Raw genomic sequence first — 23250 nt, forward strand, 5'->3', positions numbered from 1 at the left:
TTTTTCATCAGCAACTTATTGACTGTACATTCCACAGTCTTGGAAGAATTCAGCCAAACCCTGCTGTAGTTGCTGGTGAAGGTGTCTGTTGGGTCCTGTTCTCTCTCATCTTACAGGCTTGCTCAGGAGCAGCCCCGTAGGTGTGCCCAAGGAAAACGCACGCTTGGCCGCACACACAGCGAGTGATGTGTACACTCAGAAGTAAGGAAATAGAGAAAATGGCTTTCATCTTCAAAATGGGTTCCAACACTTAGTATGTTAGAAGAAATTGAATTGATATCAGGAATTAACATGGGCACAAACATTATTGTTCAGATTTAAAATAAGTAACTTTATCGAATGCCTGGCTGTACCAGATCTGAGCTGTGTGTTTTATGCTCTCTGGGCTCTGTGGTTAAGCAAAGCTGTGTCATTAGAAGGAATAGAAGAAGTGCTGTCCTGCAGTTTCATGAACGACACACATGTTTACTGTTAGTGTGACATTTCAGGGGACATTCTGTGAATCAGGTACTTTTCTTTCACATTGCTTTAGTAAACTTACTCCCCCTCCTTTCCCGAGTCAAATCCCCTCATCTTCATTTAACACACGGAAGCATCAGAGGTTGACGTTTCCCCAGGGCCCTTGGGAGCTGAGACTTCACACCTAGAGGTCTGGCTCCAGAGCCTGCGTTCTCACCCACGAAAAGGGAATGTCAGGGTTCAGTGAGAGGAGGGTCGCTTCTTGGGGTCGCCCAGCTAGAAAGTGAGAGGACTGGCAACATTCTAACCAACAGTTTCCCTTTTAACCATTAATATCATCAAATTTCTCACATCCATTTATCTCTAGTAACTTCCGTTTTGAAAATTTTAAAGCTAAAGTGCCTAAAAATGAAATGAGAATTAAGTTATGTAAATAAGTTATTGCTCACTTGTTTGAAATGTTAAGCTTTATTATGATACAGACTGTTGTCATCACATGTAGTCATGGAAGGTTACCAGGCAATGTGTGATTACCTCTGCCTGTACTCTAAGTCCTGCTTCAGAGTCCAGGCCTGAGCTTATTAGGGAAGGCACATCATCACCAAACCTAGACATTTCAGTAACTAATGGTCTATGACTAGAGTTATACACAAGATACATGCACACACGCGTGTGCACACACACATATATGCATGGACATACATGCACGGACATACGCATGCATGCTCACATGTCTCTATATTTTTTTCATATTCCACAATGAACTATTTAATTATATATGTTCAAGATACATTATTTGTTCTTTACATTGCTATATGTAATAATAGAAGTGTTCCTCTATGGCTAGCAACATGAAAACACATTTAATTAGTATATAGTAGAGTCAGAGATTATAGAGTAAGTACCCCTGCAAAGAAACACAAACTTTATGCTGAAATGTGTTTGTTTTCTATATGTCTCATTTTTTTCCTCTTTCCTTTATGAGGTGTAAGTGTACTTTAAAAAAAACATTTTATTTTATTTCTTGTCAATGTTACTATGGGTACATGCGACAACATGTATGTAGATGTCAGAGAACAATTTGGTGGAGTTGGTTCTTTCTCTTTACCTTTACATGGGCTCCGATGATCAAATTCACATCTCAGGCTAGCCAGTTAAACATTTTACCCATTGAGCCATCTTACAGGCCTCAGCCACTTGGTGCTGCTGCTGGTACTGCTGCTGCGGACGAAGGGCGAAGGAAGAGGAGGAGCAGGAGCAGGAGGATGAAGAGGAGGATGAAAAGGAGGAGGAGGAAGAAGAGGGAGGAGGAGACTGCTTCTTCTTCTTCTTCTTCTTCTTCTTCTTCTTCTTCCTCCTCCTCCTTCTCCTCCTCCTCCTCCTCCTCCTCTTCCTCCTCCTCCTCTTCTTCCTCCTCATCTTTCTTCTTTGAATTCTTCTTTTTAGGGACAATTATCTAAACTCTACAGAGGTCATGAACACTAGTCCCTCTTCTCATTTATGTGGAAGATAAACACACTAAAGACTTGAAGTGATCAAATGTGTTAGGAACCACCTCTGAGTGAGCACGGCAACACCCACCTGTAGTGGCAGCACTCAGGAGGTGGGTACAGGAGGGTACCAAGCTCAGGACCTGCTGTAGCTTCATTAAAACCACACAGTTCACCAAACAACAACAAAGCCCCCAACAAGTCCACTCACTCCCTCTCCAGGTCTGTGCATACTCAGTAGGTACATTTTTTTAAACTATGTTTCAGTCTATTTTTGCTTTATTATCTCCCAGTGACACGTTTAGCCTTATAACTCTCCTTTACCAGTCATGTATAGATTTCACCGTAGCTAGCTGATTGGTTTTTTAAAAATCAACGGGAGATTTTTAACTATTCACTCTTTTCTAAAAGTTGGTTCATATCTGGGCAAAGGAGACAATAGACTGGGCCATCTGGTAGCATCTCTGAGAGCCCTGGTGTAAGAGTTCAAAGATTGCCACTCTACCTGGACAAGGCTGCTTGGCCTCTCTGAAGCTCTTAGTCAGCTTTAAAATGAAAATAGCAAGGCTTCTCCTGTTTGGTTAATATTATTGAAAGGCTCAAACACAATAGTGCAAACGCACATTAAAACTGTTAAGTGCTATAAAATGATAGAAGGGTGCTGGGGTGTGACTCAGTCAGTAGAGTGCTTGCCTAGCATGCACAAAGCCCTGTGTCCAATCCCCAGCACCGTGTAAAGTAGACATAGTGCCACGTACATGTCTGCAGTCTCTGCACTCTGGAGATGGTAGCAGGAGAGCTGAGCGTTCAATGTCATCCTCAGCCACATGGGAGTCCAAGGCCGGCTTGGGATATAGGAGAGCCTTCTCAAAAACACAAACAAGAAATGATGATTTATAGCTTGTTCTTTAGCTATCATAATGAGGTTTTTAAAAAAAAAACAAAAATGTATTATCTATGTGTATGATCATGAATTTGGAGCATTTGGAAGGTGGAACCAGGGGAATCAATAGTTGGAGGCCAGCCTTGCAGTATGGTGAGTTCATGGTGTGCCTGGGAGTCTCAAACAAAACCAAAATATTGTTTGTACACTTCAATATATATGCTGTTAGATAGGTGCCTAGAAGCTGGAAAGACTTAAGGAATGCACAGTGTGTTCCCTGCAGTGTACTCGAGTGACTGTAGGTCAGAACCCAGGCATCTTTTGAGAACCCTTAGTCAGTGGCTAGAGGTGGCCTTGCTCCCTCCGCGAGCTCCTCACACCCTAGCTGGAGAGGAGTCCGGTTTCTTCCTTTCCTACAAGTGTTAAACAGAAAGCAGTAACTAAACCAGGCTGATAACACATGGAAGAAATACAGAAAATGGTAGCTGCCATCAGGGAATTTGTGTCGAGGAAGAGGCATGGTCTTGTTAAATGGGGTTTGATACAGAAAATTTGTTTTTAATTTTTCTTCCCAATATGAGCAGCAGTTTTTGTTTAGAAACATTTTAAGTCAGGAATCCAGGAAATGATAGAACACACTATTTATTTGCTGCCCAGATTTCAGAAATTAGCATTTGTCTATTTTAAACTAATCTATTTGCTTCAGAGCCACATCCTTAAAAAGTGAGTGCATACAGGAAAAAAACTTCCTTTGAAAACTCCCTTTGACCCCCTGGCTCTGCGGACCTCCCTAGAGATAATCTCTACTATGAATTTACAGTACGGTCTCCTTGTACAAGTATTAAGCTTTTAAAATTTGTTCATATCTATGTTCCTAGTATTAATCTGGACATGTAAAATTTTCAAAGAGGGTATACTTTGCTCAAATGCATCGTGGTTACTGATATATCAGATTTTTTCTAATGACATGATGTATGTTTTCTGTTTATTGTGTAATTTCCGTTGATTTTCTTTTCTCTTCTGCCTTCCCAGTCAGATTTGCCTCATTCACCTTCCTGGTTTGGATATTCATAGACTGAAATTTAAAGATAGTAATCGCTACATCTTATTATAAAAGAGTCAAAGTCTTCTGGTGTCTGTCATCTTCTAAATCAAAGCCAGGGCCTAGCTGATTTGATCCTTCCCGCCCTCCCGTTTCCACTTATTGAGACTGTAACTGCCCCAAGACACCTCACCTCTGACTCCTCCCTCATGCCTCCCCCTTTGTCCTGTGTGGTAGCTACTGGGTGGAGGAGGTTCCTAAGCATTCAAAAGGGAAAAGGACCGAAATTTCTAGTTTTGGTTAAGCTTAATCAACGTATATTTCAAAACTGAAAAGATCCCATTATTGGAGCAATTTTAAGTGTTTTTGGAATAATCTGGGTAAAAGCATAATTTGAATTCTAAAAACACATTTATTTGCAATGAAAATTTAGTGTTTGGTAGAGCTGATCTGTTCATTGTAAAATACGCAACAGACGTAAAGGGTTTAATACAAAAAGAATGTGCAGTGCCACATTAATAACTTGTATATTCACTACATAATAAATTGACACAATTTTATACATTCAGTTGACTAAAGCATCATACAGAGTCCTACCTGTTTCTTTCTGCTTGTTAATGTGGCTCTCAGAAACTCTGAAATTACATATGCCGTATGTAACATGATATAGGTTGGCACTGGTCCCAGATTTCTCTTAAAAACAGATTTAAAAAACAAAACAAAGAATGGGTAGTATTATCTGTGTATAATAATTACATTTACCAGGATACTTTAAAAAAAATTTTCTTACCTGCCTGCCTTCCACGTAGACTCATTTTTCCTGTTTCTGAATTTGACCCATCAGTCGCAGAGCCACACTAAAAGAAAGGCTTTGTTGGTGGTGAATTCTTTGTTTATTATCTGAACCAGGCTCTGGGGGCGGCAACAAGGCGTGGAATTCTAGATTGACACTTGGCCTAGACTATGGACAATATTGACTGATACTTATAATTACTAGGGAGGAGTGATTCTTTGCAGGTAGCCTGCCTTTTAACTCCGATAACCTTTTTCTCCAGTTTTTCCTTGCTTCGCCGTACATCTGTCATAGTTGGCTTTATGCTCACCCGTTGTGTCTTTGCTGTATTACTGGCACCACTTTTTCGGCTTCTGAGCTGTCTCTCAGAGAGATTTGAAGTTCCTCAAGTAGCCGCCTGTCTCTTCATTTCCCTCTGTACTGCTGTCCGTCTCCTTATCATTCTTACTGCACTGTGGGATAATTGCTCAGTGGCCATCAGCCATTTCTCTTGTTGACCCTCTAAGTTCATGCTTTGACTTTTCTTTTTAATTTTTGGAGTTTATAAACTGTATTTTTTTTTTTCGAAATTTGTAATTAAAAGAAAGTAAGATTTGATTTTCCTACTTGCCTGTTTGGTTCAGAACTTCTTGCAGTTTTACAAGTCAAAGACAGTTTAATATAGAATATTTACATATACAATATCTATCTCTATACGATTTAAGTAAGAATAGTAAGTTAATATTGTCACCATCCATCTTAAGAAATATATTTGCATTGAGTTGGTTTTTTCCCACTTTCCTAAGAGTAACCTGTTCTAAGTAACCTGCTTGTGGTTTTCTTCTTTGCTGTTTTTTTTTTTTTTTTTTTTTTTTTTTTTAGGATTTTTTTTGAGATAGGGTTTCTCTTTGTAACAGTCCTGGCTTTCCTGGACTTGCTTTTGTAGACAAGGCTGGCCTCGAACTCACAGTAATCCGCCTGCCTCTGCCTCCTGAGTGCTAGGATTAAAGGTGTGGCACAACCAAGCCCAGCTTTCTTTGCTGTTCTTACAGCCTAAGCACTTACATGTAGTTTGAAACTTGATATCTTTTTTTAGTTCACGGCTGTTGTGAGATTTATGCACGATGACATACCTACACATAGTTTGTTGTCACTGCTCCATACTGTTTTATTGTGTACTCTCCTGACGCAGGTTGGCTCTAGTTTTTACTTACAAACAGCTATGTTTGTGCTTATTTGATATTCCCTCCTTGTTACTGCAGAAAATGAAGTCTGTCTGGGGACACAGAATTGTTTGTAGTCCTTATATATTTTATACATCATTTATCTTCCTACCGTCTGTAGTCTTGACGTGTGTGTGTGTGTGTGTGTGTGTGTGTGTGTGTGTGTGTGTGTGTGTGTGTTTATCTTTTTGGAGGTGGATGGTATGCAAGTCAACGTAAGTGTTAATTACATCTAAATTGATTGTGTTATTATTTCTAAGCCTTTAAATCTGACTGAGCAAGCAAAGGTTCCTCCCCTGGCTCTATCCCATTTGTTTTCCTTTTTGAGAACTGATAGAGCTTCCTGGAAACAGAGGCCAGGGCTAGCCTGGGGTGAAAGCTTAGAGGTGCTATGTTTATAAGCAGTTACTAAAAGGCACAAGAATGTAGCACCCTTTGCAGAGAAGAAGATGGGGGAATGCCCATGCAGCCTTCGCACTGAGTATTGGGTGAAAAGATGCTTTAGCCCTGATATGTGGCCATATAGCACACCATTGCTGTCCTGGAAAATTGTAACCCTGGGCTCTAACAGTAGTAGCAAAGGGGCACAGTGATGAGGAAGGCAGTCTTCAGTTAAGAAGTCAGCCCTCCCCCTGTAAGGTGGTAGAGCCTCCTGTGACATTTGCTCTTTAGACTCCTTAGTACTTCTTAGGGCATGGAACAAATGTGTAGGCGTGAATCTGGGATTTACACAGCTCAGAGGCACATACCAGTGCTCATCAGAATCTTTATGAGCTCACCTTGTAGAGAGTGACGCTACTGAGCTCCAGTCATACAGCAAGTGCCTGGCTTGTCTCTGACCAAAGGTACCTGCTCTTCTTTGAAGATTGCTTTCGATGAGCTGTGCTTCCTTAAAATAATGTTTCTATGCTTCCTACCCGAGTCTGTGTCCTGATCCAGTCACTGGGAATTCAGTGATCCCCCCCCAACCCCCAGCCCACCTCCAGCTGCCTCTGATTTAACATGAAATCAACTCTCATTGGTGCTTTGACCTGTCAGACTCTGTTGTACCCACCTCCTAGCCATCTTGCCTGTCTTCAACCTTCCTAGCTAGCACTAGGGCAGCTGGGATCTGAAGGATGCTCCTGGATGTGCATGAGACCTTTGTTTGTCCAAGGTTCCCAGGCTCTTGGGTGCTCTTGGTTCTCACCAGATTCATACAAACCTGGTGTACACCAGGAAATGAAGCAAGAACCTATTTGCTTCAGTATTCCCTGCAGCCCGTGCAGCGCTCCTCGCCCAGCACCTCAGCCCGCTGGCGACCACCCGAGTATTCGCTGAACTTCTGCCTACTCCTTTTTTTCCATCCTTATTTGACACAATGACTTCATTCAGCCAGCTTCAAAACCTTCACAGCATACCCTCCCTCCTTTTGAGCCAGTCTCACAGCCAAGTCACAGTGGTGAAGCGTGCCGGTAAGACGTTCAGGAATGAAGGTCTTCCCAAAGCAGCACACCTGGTCATTGTGAGCAACAGCATGACCACCAGCTGCAGAGAAGCTGGATGTTGGGAAATGTGTGCAAGTCTGAGGCTCCATTGACTGTCACGTCACATTTTGTCACTCAAAAGGCTCTTTAAGATCGCCTGTACCTTGTATTGTATAACACAGTAGTTGAGTTCATAAGCTGCTTTCTCTTAACATCTGGCTTACTCATGAACATAAAGCGTGAACCTTTAAGTTAGGGGTCACTGTTAAACATCCATGGATGTGGAGACTAGGCCTCTAGTTGAGTTAGGACCCAGCTCTTGGAGCCAAGATTCAAGGCAGAGTTTTGAGCCCGTTGCCTGTGTTCAGGCCACTGAAGCACACTGACTCCAGAGAAAACATCAGCTGCTCCTAACTGGAAATACGTCTGAGCTTGATCATAGAAACCCCTGTGGAGGGACTGCCAGAGCAGTCAGCCTTGTCTGGAGTTGTAGTTTGTCACATCTCTAGTCATACAGTTTACTCATGGGATGACATTAACATTTTCATTCTTCAGGCCTTCTTAGTACAGTGTCTTTTGTTGCGGCAAATACAAACATCATTAGATCTGTATTTAAAGATTGATCCCTTGGTAATATTGGTTGCTAGTAATCCATGGCATATAATATTGAAAGTAATATTAACATTGAGTTTATATAGTAATACATATTATACATGTTTTCATTATATATTATATATGCTATTGTAACACACACACACACATACACACACACACACACACACACACACACACACACATGGTTTTTGTTGCTGTGGTTAACACCATGACTAGAAGTAACTTGGGGAGGAAAAGGCTTATTTCACCTTACAACTCTCAGATCACCCATCACTCAGAGAAGTCAGGGCCAGGGCAGGAACTGAAGGCAGAAGCCATAGCAGATGCTGCTTACAGGTTTCCTCCAAAGAACTGCTCAGCCTGCTTTCTTATACAACACAAAATGTTTTGCCCTGGGTTGGCACTGCCCGTGCCAACCGTTAATCACATCAACTGTGAAAATACACCCATGGGCTTGCCCATAAGACAGTCTTGTGGGGGCATTTTCTCAACAGAGGCACCCTCTTTTCAAATGACTCCTACCTGTGACAAGTAGAAAAACCTAACCAGGTATGTTAATATATAATATACATTTCTATAACAGCGGCATAACGCTTTCTTGCCTATTTATCACTTACACGTAGAGAATATCCCTGAGTGACCTGACAGAAAATCTGGATGGATAGACGGATCGAGTTTGTAACCTAGGATGTCATGAAAAACAGCGACCCCTGTAGAAACTGTCAATATGTTCTCAGACTCGCTGTGATGTTGCTCTCTAGAACTCAGCTAACATAAGGGCGGGGAAGCTGCCATTCCTGTACAGGAGTGGAGAACAGAAAAGAGAAAGTTTTGTTTCCCTTCAGGACAGGGGAGGCTCTATTTGGAGGAGAGAACAATTAGTCAGTTGTGGGAAACAGGCTATAGCCTTGTGGGCAAGGAAGCTTCTGGAAAATGGAAGCTGGTAAGTCATATGTAACAGATAGATCAGGGACAGAGTCTCTGTGACCTTTGCCTTGAAACATTCTGTTTTTCTCAAAGACTACCATTTCCTACATTTTACTTACTATTTTATTATCTAAGTTTATAAAATTTATTATTATTATATGTAGATCTTTATTTTATTTTATGGTTATTTTAGTCTTGCTGTATTAATAGTTACATACATAGTTTATTTTTTAGATTTATTTTATTATTTATGTATGTTTGAGTGTATATTTTTTAAAAGATTTATTTATTTATTTATTATGTATACAGTGCTCTGCCTGCATGTACACCTGCAGGCCAGAAGAGGGCATCAGATCACATTATAGGTGGTTGTGAGCCACCATGTGGTTGCTGGGAATTGAACTCAGGACCTCTGGAGGAGCACTCAGTGTCCCTAACCTCTGAGCCATCTCTCCAGCCCTTGAGTGTATATTTATGCACATGTGTGCATATGACTCTGGAGGCCAGAAGAGGACATTGGATCTTCTGGACCTGGAATTGCAGGTGGTTCTGAGTCACTCAACATGGATTCTGGGAACTGAACTTGGATTCTTTGGAAGAGCAGCAAGTGCTCTTAGCCATCAAGTCATCTCCCTAGCCCCAGTTACATAGTTTAAATACCTCCCTGTTATTTATTGAACATGCATATTATTTCCAACCGTGCCTTATTAGGTATAATAGAAATGAAACAATATTTTTTTTACAAAAAAATTATTGGATTATCAGCTTTTTCCAAGTTGTTCTGTGAGAAGTTCACACTAGTTTACAGCATGGCAAGTTCTGCTAAGCAGTGGGCTATATGATCCTGTGAATTTTGTTCTCGTTTTTCAGATGAGGCATGAATATAGCTGTTTTATTGTGCTAAGCCAAACATGGTGATAAACGTCAGTTTGCGATTTCTGTGGGGGTTTTCTTTAATTTAATTTTATTTATCATTTGTGTGTATGTGCGCGTGCATGCACATGTGTGTGTGTGTGTGGAAGAACACATGCACATGTGTGTACCATGGTTCTTATGTGAAGATGAGAGAATGGCTTTTAGGACTTGGTTCTCTTTTCAGTGTAGGTTGTCAGGCTTGTGTGACAAGTATTCTTCACCCACTGGGCGTCTCACCAGCCCTCTGTGTGTATTTTCTAATGGTTCTCCAGTCATCTTGGCCACCTATTAGTGCCATAGTTTTTTTACCTTCTAGCTTCACATAGTTGTGCAATCTAAGTTTGTTCAATTTCTTAATTAGCCTTTTTGTCTTTAAGCTTTCTTTTTTTTTTTTTTAATTTATGTCTCCCTGTGACTTTGGGAATGTGGATGTGGATGCACAGGGGGGTCAGGAAGAGCCTCCGTTTCAGGAAGTGGAGGCAAAGGTAGTCATGAGCCGCTGAGGTGGGTGGCCAGGTGTGAACTGTCACAGGAGTGTGCAGTGCTGCCTCAAGAGGCGGATTAAAATCTGGGGACAAACTATCTGGAAACACCAGGACACTTGCCTTTCATGCTAGGAGTTTAGTAAAGTTGTTAGAACTGTTGATGGGGAAAAAAATATAAATTTACCAAAACGTATCAAGGAATGATCTAGAGATCAAAGCAAAGCAAATACAGTATGAGAATATGTTGCTGTGGTTGTCCAGGGTTTTGCTGAGCCTACTGCCTTCTTTCCATCCTTATTTTCTTTGAGAACGTCATACATAAGTATGGTATTTACATAATTTCTATCGCTCTCTGTCCCCCTCCAACTTTTCCTGTGTCTTCCCCATTCCCTCTCAAGTTTATCTCATTATCATATATGTGTATGTATAATATTGTGTATTATACATATGTAACACATGTATATATTATATATATATATATATATATATATATATATATATATATACCTGTATATGTAAGTACAACCTGCTAAGTTCATTCAGTATTGCTCATATGTATAATGTGTTTATGTAGTTAATAATCTGCCAAAGGATTCAACCCTAGGGATAAATGAATCTTCTGTGTTTTGTCAGCCATTAATTGCCTGTAGTGCTTCATTGGTGGGGCGGGGCAGCTTGTATGATGTCTTCCATCCATGTAGACATGCCAACAAGGAGGTAAAAAAGACAGTAGGTTCCAGGTACTTCCCACCACTGACTAGTGAGTTCTAGATTCATTAAGGACAAACGAAAGTTGCTTAAGGTGTACGAATATTGCAAAGAAGGGTGCATAGCAGTTCTTTTCCTGTTTTAACACTAGGAGAGGAGGTAGAGAGATGGCTCAACAGTTACAAGCGCTTGCTATTCTTCCAGAGGAACAGAGTTCAATTCCCAGCACCTATGGGTGACTTCACAACTTCCTGGAACTCTGCCTTCAGTGGCCTCCTTGGGGAGTTGCTTGCAGGTTCACCCACAATTTTAAAAAGTAGGAATGTGTGTGTGTGTGTGTGTGTGTGTGTGTGTGTGTGTGTGTGTGCGTGCACGCGCATGCTCACATGCACACACACATGTGTGCGTGCACATGCACATGTGTCTGTGTATAATGTACACCTTGGTGCTACAGAGACAGCTAAGTGGCTATAGTGAGTACTATAAAAGTGTGAAGATTTGAGTTTGAATCACCAGCACCTACAGAAAAGCCAGACGCTGCTGCCTATGTCTGCAATCCCAGCCCCGGGGCCAGAGATAGGCATCCCCAGAAGCTTGTTAGGCAGCCAGTCTCATAGAAGCAATTGCTCTGCATTCATGGAGAGACCTTGTCTCACAAAAAAAGTGGAAGTCCATAGAGGAAGGCACTCACTGTTGACCCCTGGCTTTGATATATGCACACAGAGTGAGAGTACACATGCAAACACACATACATACATACACACTGTACACTGTCTTAAAATATATACTTATTACATTTATTTTTCTGGTCCTAGGAGTCATTATCATGCATATTTTAATAATTTCTGTGTGATTTCAAATTTTAATATGATATGATTCACTGAAATATTTTCTTTCTAGTCTCCAGAGAATACAGATGGCAAAGATGGAACCAAACTAACTAAACAGGAGGTAAGCATGGCTTTGCTGTCCCTAGATAAGTCTTAGTATTGAAATGTTTTGTGGTGTGTGTGTGTGTGTGTGTGTGTGTGTGTGTGTGTGTGTGTGTGTAGGAATACCATTGCAAACAAGTCTGCTTAGGCTAAAAGCCAGAGGTAAGAGTCTGCGTGTAGTTCCCCTTGGCTTAGGCATGTTTCATTGAGTACGTTGATGAGGTATTTTCCAACACTGTTTGTGTTTCTGCCTGTTGGTCCTGCTGTCTGTCAAAGTGGGTATTGAGAATTCCTTCTGGGCAGAGAGCAAGATAATAGGTAAATTCATCAAGGAGAACAGAGGCCGCCTTTCATAACAAGAAAATGAAAGGTTGTTGATTTCATAAATTTTCTGCTCCAATGAGTGAATTATGAATTCCTTTTTTGATTCTGAGTATTTGCCTAAGAGGATTCATCTCTAAAGACAAAACTATCGAAAGCTTCATAATACATCAAAATACTAAAGTTTTTTTTAATTAGGAAAATTCTTAAGTTACTCAGATAACTAGTTAGCCCGTGACTCAAAGATGCTTTGTGTTAAAAGACAGAAACTTGGAAAAGGGTTAAGAACTTGGAAGACATGCCTGTGTCTGCCCCTTGATGGAGATACTGAAGATGTCTCTAAAAGAAGTCAGAAATGAGATGTATGTGTGATGACAGCTACTTCCTTTTGCACAGAGCTTTTCTGTGTGTGGGAAACTTCAGCTTTTACACTTGAACTTACAAACTAAAAGGGGTCACAAGAGAGCAAAAACAATATCCAGTTACAGATTCTTTGATGGGGTGATTCATATCATGGTTAATAATTCAGAGGAATTCGTCATGATACCCAAACCCTACATAAGCTTTGTACATGGAAATTCATTCTGCAAAGGAGAAAATCTTTAACAGACATAATGTAAAAACAAACCCGCCTGCCCATGTCATCCGTGTACCAACAGTGGACTGTTGGAGATAGTGATGAAATCAGAAATCTACAGTCAAAGTCACCACACCCATGCTAGAGCTAACAACAACAAAAAAAGATAAACACTTAGAAACTGGCAAGACATAATTTTTAGAACAGTTGGTGAGGTGTAACCTCAATGTTTTTGGATTTAGGCACACACACACACACACACACACACACACACACACAAGCATTTAGGCTTCTCTCTGAGGGTTGACATTTCACTTGATCAGTCAGAAAGCCTTAAAGCCATTGTTCAGAGGAGACACTTGACTGTGGAAAGCCTTCCTACTCCTTCTGTGCCAGAAGCAAATGCTGGCATGGGTGCACATAAAAGATAAGCCAGAGTTTTGTGTATATAACTTAGATATGTTAGTTAACCCAAAGATTTTCTTTCTTTATGCTTTTCTGGATTGTTATTTTCCATTATATATTTTTTATATTATTCGTAACAAAAGTATTTTGCAGATAGTGCTTTTTTTTTTTAACCTGCAACTCAAGCCAAGGCCAGATTAAAACTCATCACATGTCTTCGGACATCAACAGTCATTTGAAAGTAAAGGTCAGCGGTTAGCTTGAGTGCTGACTAGTTCTCAGAACTGCCGGAAGTGCACTGATTGATCTTTTTCTTTCCCCTAAGAGAACTGAAATTCAGTTCAAGCTGAATTTTTCCAGTTATGTCATTTTGTATGTCACCCAGGATGAACAGATAGCGGTTACAAAGGGGGCTCTTCCTTTGAAGATTTCCCACCATGGCTGTGGTATTTGGAGGACATTGTACAGAGCCGTGCCCCTCAGGAGACTTGGACAGTAAATGACCTGAAAAGTGTACCGTGCTCATCACCCAATGCCAATCACGAAGCCTTTTTTGTTTCTATTCTTGTACCTGACCTGCTCAATACCCTCAGAAGCAGTCTTTTCTCTCTTTTTCTCCATGTGGTGGGAGACTTGGGAGTCAGCACCTTGGAAAACCATGCTTAGCTTTACCACTGTGCTTCATGGCCAAGAAGCATTCCTATCAAAAACAAAATACATGAGTATCTGTAAATGCTCCCAGCATGGTTCCAGGCCCTGTGGGTCTAACGGGGGAAAAACCAGGAAAATTTTGCCTTCCTAAAGACTCCATTTTAGTATGGAAGAGAGAGTAAAGCAAAATAATAGCACATTTGCTATTTTAAGAAAAAAAGGGAAAGAGCCAGGAGAAGGAATAGACTGTGTCCGAGCAGTGCGGGTTTTGATAGCAGACGGGCAGACGCAATGATCCCTATTTTATCTCAAGGAGAAGGGCTCTTAGCGAAATACGATTTTCTCCAAATGTCCCAACTTGTAATTAACAGAACCAGGGGAGACACCTGAGGCCCTAATCTCCAGCCCTTGTCCACCACCCACCTTTTATGCAGTGACCCAGGTCCTACTTCTTTCAGCTTCTCCATTGCCCAGCCGAGGCCGTCCGTCCGTCTGTCTTTCTCTGACTCCCCGTTCTGAAAAAGGAGGGAGGGCCACTCCTGCTGGACTTTTCGTTTGTTTTGTTTCTGAGGATCAAAAGCAACTCCGCTTTTAAGTGTTGCTCTAAAAGAACATGCGGGGCCTCAGAAGCAAAGGGGCATCTTGTGAGAACTAAGCTTGAAGCAATGATCAGGAAAGCCCAGTGATTCTCCTTGGATCCCTCTCTCTCTCCCTTTGAACTTTGTGAGAGTAGACGTGCGTGCTGCGATTGCGGCCAGGGTGTTGAAACAGACCCCGTGTCTTTCAGTTGGGGGCAGTCAGCCAATCAGTAGTGCTTACTGGATAACTCTGACGTCTCACTGACATGAGCCACAGTGACCTGGCATCCTAAAACCCCTCGTTCCCTCTTCCAGTGTCATTCCTCAGACTACTTTTCCTATGATTTCTCACTCACTTGACAAATTAAGAGAAATTCCTTAACAGCGCCCCCACCCACCCAGTTCTACCAAGTAAAGCTGATCCCTAAATGAATATTTCAAATGCTTTCAGTGTTTTAAAGGGGAATAAACAGCAGTCTAATCTGTTTTGCATCCAATAAATTCAAGGCAATCATTTATAGATGTTAAGGCCGTGGAAGCTGACGGGACTTTCCAGGAAGGTATCCACACTTGCATGCATGCGTAAGCGGTAGTGCTGACTGAGTGAAAGGGGAGTCTCGGCCTTCACTGCAGTGAAAAAAAAAATCAAATCCCCTATGGTAATAACTGGAAAGGGAGTTTTAAAGGTCTTTTTTTTTTTTTAATGACACACAAGAGCTGGTAAATTTTAGGTAGGAAGTCATAAAATGATTTTATGGTAAAACATCCACTTTTCAGAGTCTGGCTCTGTTAGATAGCCTATAGAGACTGTTGTGGTTTCAATTTCCCAAGCTTTTCTTTTGGAGTGCTTATCCCGAACCTAAATTAAGTGTGTGTTTCAGTCAGCTGGAGGCCTGCGCTGTAAAGCAGCGCTGCTCTGATGAGTCCATCCCTCAGGAATGGTTCAAAGGTTGGCATGGAGAGGCAGGGTGGTGCAGTTGGGAAATCCTTCACATGATTTTTTTTTAATACCTCTTTTTAATAAGATTTTGCAAACAGCAACTGGTTGGGAAATGGGCAGCTATGTATAATGGCTTACGCGGTCAGCTCCTTTTTTCGTAAATGAATAATCTACGGTTTTTCTGGTGCTTATCTCTTCTGTTTGTCTCAGCCCTTCCTAAGGATCCCTGCTAGGCACTGGCAGCACTGAACGACAAAATGATGGTGCTTTGGGGGTAGGAGAATGAAGTGACTGGTGAAGTGAAGGCAGCAGAAAGCTTGTAGGGTGACAGCCAAGCAGGAAGGGATTTGGGTCAGTCAGGTTTCTTTGCTTCTTTTGCAAGCCGTACATATTAGATGGTAGGTAGGAGTCTGTTTTGAGGCCACACAGAAGCTTCAGAGCTGAGCTCTATAGTAATGGGGGGTGGGGGGGGGAGAGACCCTTCTGTTTTCCGTATTCAGAAACCTTGTGGAAGAAGCACGGTGCACACATGTTTTGCACAGCTGAAGTGGGAGTGCTGTCTTTTCCTCAGCAGTACTCAGTGTAGTTGGCCTGAGAAAGGCATTGTAGGATTTGGGACCTGTCTCCTAAAGATCTGTGGGTGTGATGTCCCAGAGACACCCAAGAGAATCCCAGCAGGTACCTTCGTGTTTCCTGTGGCAAATCCCTTGTGCACTCTTCTCTCCTGACCGCAGCTGTGCTTCCAGCTGTGTGGTGACCGTTACGTCCTATCCTGGGTGATGACTGTGCCCCAGGCCACAGTTTAACCCACATGGCTTCCCACTCCGTGTCCATTCTGTTATATCTGGACTTACGTTCAGCTCTGATTGTTCCTTGAGACCCCAAGGTTAAAATTATTCATGGGGGCTCCGGCCCTTCATTTCCTTCTGTGGCTTCAAGAAAGATGAGCTTAGCTCCTCTTGGGACTTTCAGCCAGAAGGTTTTCGATGCGGTGATGTCAAGAACTATTTATTCCAGTGTAACCTGACCCACTGACCTAGACTGACTTCTGCACAGATTCTAGAATTTTCTCCAATTCTTCTCAATCATGACACAAGATCCCACTGACTGCTTTTTGCTGACCCACTTAAAGAAAAATTTTGAAGCATGTAAACTTATCATAATGAGTCAGGATCTTCATAAAGCCACGTGAGTCAGGAAGAGCTTGAATTCGTTTACTCAGCAGATGATCTTGGATGTGTTAGGCAGCGTCTGGGTTCTATTAGAGATAGAGACGTGAGTAAAACAAACAGAAAGCACACAGTGAGACCTGCAGAGAAAGCCAATTTTAGTTTTAGAAAGATAAATGCCTTCACCTGGGACAAGTAGGTTCTTCTGGGTAGTAAAGAGATCTGTTTTGTGTGCTGGGTATTTGGGTTATTTTGTGCTCTTTGGAGTGTCAGTGGCTACTAACTGGGGCAGTCCTCCAAAAGATTTTCTGAAAAAGGGCTAAATTCAGTTCATTATCTATCTAATCAATTTTCTAAACTTTTGAAATTAAAGAGATTCGTGAAACCTGGTTTTAGTAGATAATTGTGTTGATTTTGTTCTGGGTTTGAGAAAACAAAAAACCGAAAACTTTTCTTAACCTGTGTAAGACTTACAGTCATTGCTTTCCCAGCATAGCAGAGATGGAAAAGTACTATGTGGGCTTCTGTGTAATTACCTAAGTCTCTTTCTAGCTTAAAGATTTTGGTTCCATTTTAAAGAGCCCATTTTTTTTTGAGGCACTGCGAGGTTCTGATGTCAGTTTTATCACAAAAGAAACAATTGTGGCTTAGAGTAGAGCCAGAATTCCTCTCTTTTCCCAGCGCCCTTACCTGGGAGAAGCCACCTGATGAAAGGTGAGCCTGTTTCTTGTAGCAACACCCTCTGGAATGCCCAATGGTCTTGGCATGTTTCGTTGTGCTAACCTGTAGAGGCTGTTGGGTGTCATTCATTTTACTCTTTCAGCAATGTATAATATATCAAGAGTGAACTTTTAAAACCAGCCTGGATGTTTATAATTACCAAAAATATTTTTTCCCCATTCTTTTGTAGCCCACAAGACGGTCGGCGCGATTGTCAGCGGTAAGTTCTCAGAGCCCCTTGCTCTAGCTTCTTAGGAATGTGTGCTCCCTCGTCTAAGGCAGAAGGATGATTAGCTGGCATTTTCCTTCAGTTTCTTTTCCTTTGGGAAAGTACTTGGGGTCTCAATTCTAGTAAATCTGACATCGTCAAGCAACTCCCTTTATTACCCACGCCCCGGGAAAACAGTGTCGAGGTCCCTTATCAGGTATAGAAGGCCCCTGCAGATTGGAACTGCTGAAGACAAGCAAGTACATTAAGCAAATCCTGGTCTCAAAATTCTACACGAGTTCATGTTGAAGTGGATCCAGAGTGTATACGCTCTGCCCACACTGTTGAGCATTTTATCGCTGGGCGGGAGTGTTCCTAAAGGTAACTAATGCATACACTTTAGCTACATTGCAGACCTGGGGCATCTTTGGAAGAGATGTACTTCTTCTCCTGGAGTCTCTTTCGGTAGGCCATGCCCAGAGAGAGGACAAGGATTAGAACAGAGCTGGGATGGACCAGTGAGACTAAACCTGGGCTCTAGCTTGCTGCAGCCTGTATATGCTGCTCTTTGGCTCATGTGTTCCTCCCTGCAGTCTGCTTATCCACTCTTTCTCTTTCTACAAAGAAACCAGCCTGACTCTGGATTTCTTGAGGGTTTTGCCCCCAATTCCTGTAGTCTGAGCTATTGTCTAAAAAAAGGGGGGAAGGGTAAGAAGGCTCGCTGACAGCGATCCGTTCCCACACTGAATGCTGAAACAAATGAGGAAGTGGATGTTAGCCCCACATAGGAGTTGAAAGTGTTTCACACGAGTCCCCGTAGGGCCATAGTATCAGTCACCAGAGGACTGTTGCAAATCTCATGCCACTTAAGAGGATAACCCTTGAAAGTCAAAGAAAACCAAAATTTAAAGGGGGCTTTTTCTGAGCCCCAGGAGCCATCAGTATAAGAAGCCGCTGTCACTGAGATCATGGTGGGGTGGTGGTGGGGGGGGGCTAACAGTGTTGCTCCAGACTATAAAGCTCCTCTGAGGGCTGCGGAGGTGGCTCACTGGTTAAGGTGTTTGTCATGCATGTATGAGAGCTGTGTCTGGATTTCCAGCCCCCACAAAGAGCCAGGTGTAGCCATGTGTACCTTGCATCTCAGCACTGGAAAGCAGAGGCAAGCTGCTCAGCTAGGCTAGCCCTTCAGTGAACTTAGTTCAATGAGAGACAGTGACTCAAGATATTAAGCAGAGATTGGTTGAGGAATACACCTGATGTGGATTTTGTGCCTCCTCAGGTGCTCACTCTAGCATGCGCTCTCTCTCTCTCTCTCTCTCTCTCTCTCTCTCTCTCTCTCTCTCTCTCTCTCTCTCTCTCCCTCACCCTCTCCCTCTTCCTCTCCCTCTCTCTCTCCCTCCCTCTCCCCCCGTCCTCTCTCTCAACATTAGTTTCTTAGTTTCTTGGTACTATTTTGATATTACTCAATGCTGACCAAGATGAAAATGATTTAAGTGGAAACAATTTGCTAAAAGTCAAGAAAACATATTCTAACCTGTCAAAACTTACAATAACAAATTTTAAAGTTAGGAAGATTTAGGGGCCATGAAAGCTTCTGTACTTGCGAAGCAGACTAAAGATTTGGAGGGATACTAACACTAAAATTGTTTTCTACCTTTTGAGCTCAACCCTTTAAGTTTTTTTTCTTTTTCTTTTCCATTTAATATTGTTGTTACATTTATTTCCTTGTGTGTGAGGTGGGTCAGAAGTAAACTTGCAGGGGTTGGCTCTCTCTTTCTGTTATGTGTGCCCCAGGGGTAGAACTCAGGTTATGAGGCTTGGCAGCAAGCACCTTTACCCACTGAGCTACTCGCTGCCCCTCTTTTTTGGTTTTTGAGGTTGTATCACTCTGTAGCTGAGGCTAGCCTCATGCTGGCAGCTCTTTCCTGCCTCAGTGTGCTGAGTGCTGGGATCACCGAGTGAGTCACCAGGGGTACCTTCTTTTCCCCTCTAGAAGCTGGCCCTTTGGAACTAACTGTTGCCAATTAAATTTCACACATAAAGGCTATAGTCAATGTGAATTCTAAATCTTTTACAGCTGCTAGGGTGAAAGGCACATTTTCTTCCCAGGGAACACCCTGGACAGTGTTTACTATCTTTAAAACATTTCTTTAGTGCTCAGAACGTTAAAATGTACATATTTTAAACCTTACTAGAGAAATATCTGACCTAAAGTACCCACAAAGAAAATTTCTTAACTTATAATAGCCTGACAGGTCACCATAGTTATAGTCTGAATAAAAAGCTCCAGAGACAAATGAGCCCAATGTCTTGTGTTAGATTCTTATCTTAACACTGACATCGGAGAGGATGAAACAGGAAGAGGGTTGGCCACAGAACCTGAAATCTGTGTCACCTGCAGGGATTTGGATATGTCTTTGAAGAACTTTACCAGGTCTCAGCCTTGGTGACCAGTGGACGGTAGACTTTGCCTAAGATGTGCTGTGATTTCTAGTCTGTTGGGCAGGCCACTAAGAGTGAATTCATCAAGCCATTTAGCCAAGGGTCGGAGCCTCTCCTCTTGCTGTGGTGTTGTGGGAAAAAAAAAAAAAAGGAAGTAGAGAGATATCAGAAAGAGAAACTTAAACCTGCCCCGGAGAGCTCTACTGGACCAGAGCCTAATGAGTCAGCTTTTCCTTCTCATGTGCCCATCACTTGCAAACCCAGGATGAAAATAGTCCCCAATACTGAAAAGACCAGTTTGGAACGAGCAGAGGCACAGTCAGAACCAATGGCTGGCGTTTCAGCACATTTGTCTTCTTTCTTTGGTGCTAATGATGTCAGTTTCAGTATTTGTATAATTTAAATTATTTCTGCAGAAACCGGTGCCACCAAAACCTGAGCCTAAACCAAGAAAAACATCTGCTAAGGTAAGAGACAGTCCCCTCTTCCCTCCCTTGGCTTTCTAAGCAATGAATAAATTATAACTCCATGCCTAAAAATCATCTGAGGAGAGATCCTGTTTAGTGAGTAGGCTAAAATGCACAGACCAGAACGTCATCCCCATCACTGTGGGCTTTCTGCAAAGACACGGGGTGTCAGCAGGAACATGGTTTCCATTTGGTCGGTGAGGTGCAGGAAGCAAAGCAAGTTGGTCCTAACAGCCTCCTGTGAGAAGGGGCCTGGCAGCCGCCTCCGAAAAACACGCAGTCAATCGTACGGTGGTTTGGTGGGGTTAGAGCTGGCTCTGGATCCCACCACTGCTATCAGCACCAGATGTCAGAGAAGGGCTCACAATCTTACATAACTGTTCACAGGTAGATAGCCAGTCCCATAACTAGCAATAAAAACATGATTATTTACTCTAGCAAGTAGTGAACGTTAGCTTTACTTAGTCACCCTCAGCTCACTCTACTCTACGGAAATAGATGTGACTGTCCTGTTTAGCAGATGCAGAGGGCTGAAGTATATTAATGCCAATGAATCTTTAGGCACAGGGACTGTCCTGCACTGGACCCTTCAAAGTACCGGAAAAAAACTGTTTGAACTTGTGTGTGGTAGTGAAAACAGTTTCCCAAAGCAGAGCAGTCGTGAGATTAGCAGCGTTTCTTCATCTGGGCCTTTATTTTCAACACCTTTCTAGTTGTGTAAGATGTGTGGTTCCACATGACTGCTCATGTGGGAGAGCAACAGCAAAAGCTGTGGTCCCTGGTGGGTGGGTTTTCCCCCCACCCAGGCTTTTCCCTTTTTCCCAGGCCCTATGGCTTCCCTCTCCACACCAAAGCCACTCACAGCAGAAATGTCCCTGAGTGATACCTGGGCCAGTCATCACTTTCCCACAGAAGAGCAGTGCTGGTGAGCTCAGCAAGTGGCCATTTACACTGTCATGTAGCTACAGTGTAGTTGAGGTGAAACAGCGAAGTTGGGTCCCCACTTTCTGCTAAGGCCATCATGGTAGCCGCCATTGTATCTGGCTGCGCGGCAGGGGCTCCTTGACGTTCGCTGACGTCGCTCTGTGCGTCTAACATGCTCTGTTTCCCTGTGCTTCGATCCGTTAGAAAGAACCTGGAACAAAGATTAGCAGAGGCACTAAGGGGAAGAAGGAAGAGAAGCAGGAAGCTGGAAAGGAAGGTACTGCACCATCTGCAAATGGTGACACTAAAGCGGAAGAGGTACTTTCCACGACCACCTCCCACTGACGGAACCAGTCTTAAAAGAAACTTCTCAACCCTTCAGCTCTGGATAGCACACTTACAATGTCTCTCTTTATTGCCTGTAATGTTATTGCAGATCCACATCTCTCGCTCAACTGTTAATGTCTCAGCCTGCAGAAGCCCCCCACCCAGCACTCTGTCAGTAAAGGGGCAGATTGAAACAGTGAGAGTTAAGGGTACAGTAGACATTCTGCATGTTTGCAGTGACTAGAATCAGGTAGTAGCGTGCTGTTTCTTATTATGTACACTGGAGCCCACAGGTAAGGCTTCTGTGGTGGTTTAAAGTAGCAGAAAGCAATAAATGCCGCAGCCAAAGTGTTGGCATAATGCGTTCCTGCCTTGTCTGTTTTCCGCCCAGAGTTGAAGTGTGTTTTGAAGTAGACCTGGAAGGAAAACAAGAGGCCAAATGTGCAAAAGTGTGTTTCTTGGTGGGTGGACTTTCCTTTGGTTATACTTGGTTTTATTGGTGACTATATATTGTTTTTCTTTTTTATTCACAGGCACAGAGAACTGAATCTATAGATAAAGAAGGAGAATGACTTGTCATGGAAAACAGGGGTTCATTTCACGTACCTCTTGGGACAACTTTTAAACGCTATTTTTACCAAGTATTTTGTAAATGCTAATTTTTTTAGGACTCTATTAGTTGGCATAAAATATATATATGAAGATGGACATTTTATCCTCTTATGGTGATGGGGTTTTTTTTGGAAATTTCCATCATCTTCAAGTCAAATAAATATCAATTTAATATCAGAAGCTGCGTGTCATAAGGATTCAGCATTTTATGCCCTTGCTTTTAAAATGTAGTCCTGTGCATATTGTGGTGTTTTTTTACCGTGCATATTGGAAATTTTCATGCAATTTTTCTAGAGCAATAATCAGTGGTGCTTTTGTGCCTAGGTTTTATGTGATTTTCATGAAGTGTGGATAGTTGTAGCCACCTGCTGACTATTTGTGGTTTAAAAATAAAAAGGTTTTCTTGTCTGCAAAATACATACCTGTGTGGGTCTTTATTAAATTGAGGAAGTGATTCATTTGATTGATGCAGACGATGCAAAGACTATGCACAGTTGGTACCACGATGTTATCTCTAAGAAGTCAGGCAGCACTGTCTCATAGTTTTCTGGACTTTTAACATTATTATTTCAATAAAACCTGTATGACCGCTAGAGTAGAAGAATTACATCTACCTCACTTTGTAACAGGCATGGCCAGTATGGATGCCGTGGATAATAGGCCTTAATGTAATACTTTAAAGCCCTTAAAAACAAGATAGGGTTCTGCTAAACCATAAGTAGAAAAAAATAAGTAAAAACAAACTGAATGGGGTGTGGTACTTGGGAGACAGAAACAGGTAGATCTCTATGATTTGGAGGCCAACCTGTTCTACATAGCTAGTCCCAAGCCAGTCAAGAGATACATAGTGAGACCTTGTCTTAAATGAAATACATACATACATACATACATACATACATACATACATACATACATACATAAATCCGGGCTCAACCTTTGATGTCTCCCACTTTCAAAATAGCCCCAAGCCAGATTTTCATGGAAGTTCTTTC

The 23250-nt window shown here is 42.2% G+C and overlaps 1 protein-coding gene across 3 annotated transcripts in view; it reads left to right on the forward strand.

Moving 5' to 3' along the window:
* Window positions 1-22675, forward strand: part of HMGN3 (high mobility group nucleosomal binding domain 3) — a 35406-nt gene extending 12731 nt beyond the window's left edge. Inside the window, exons 2-7 of one of the 3 annotated variants that reach the window (XM_084754814.1) lie at window positions 11886-11936; window positions 17469-17498; window positions 20345-20395; window positions 21524-21637; window positions 21756-21855; window positions 22180-22675. In XM_084754814.1, coding sequence (XP_084610940.1) covers window positions 11886-11936; window positions 17469-17498; window positions 20345-20395; window positions 21524-21637; window positions 21756-21855; window positions 22180-22193 — 360 coding nt within the window. In that variant the 3' untranslated portion in view covers window positions 22194-22675. The remainder of the gene's footprint in view (window positions 1-11885; window positions 11937-17468; window positions 17499-20344; window positions 20396-21523; window positions 21638-21755; window positions 21856-22179) is intronic. The other 2 variants (XM_084754816.1, XM_084754815.1) reach the window with 2 other exon arrangements.
* Window positions 22676-23250: the final 575 nt, after the last annotated feature.

Source organism: Acomys minous, assembly GCF_964271855.1.
Source record: "Acomys minous genome assembly, chromosome: 13".
NCBI classification, from domain to species: Eukaryota; Metazoa; Chordata; class Mammalia; order Rodentia; family Muridae; genus Acomys; species Acomys minous.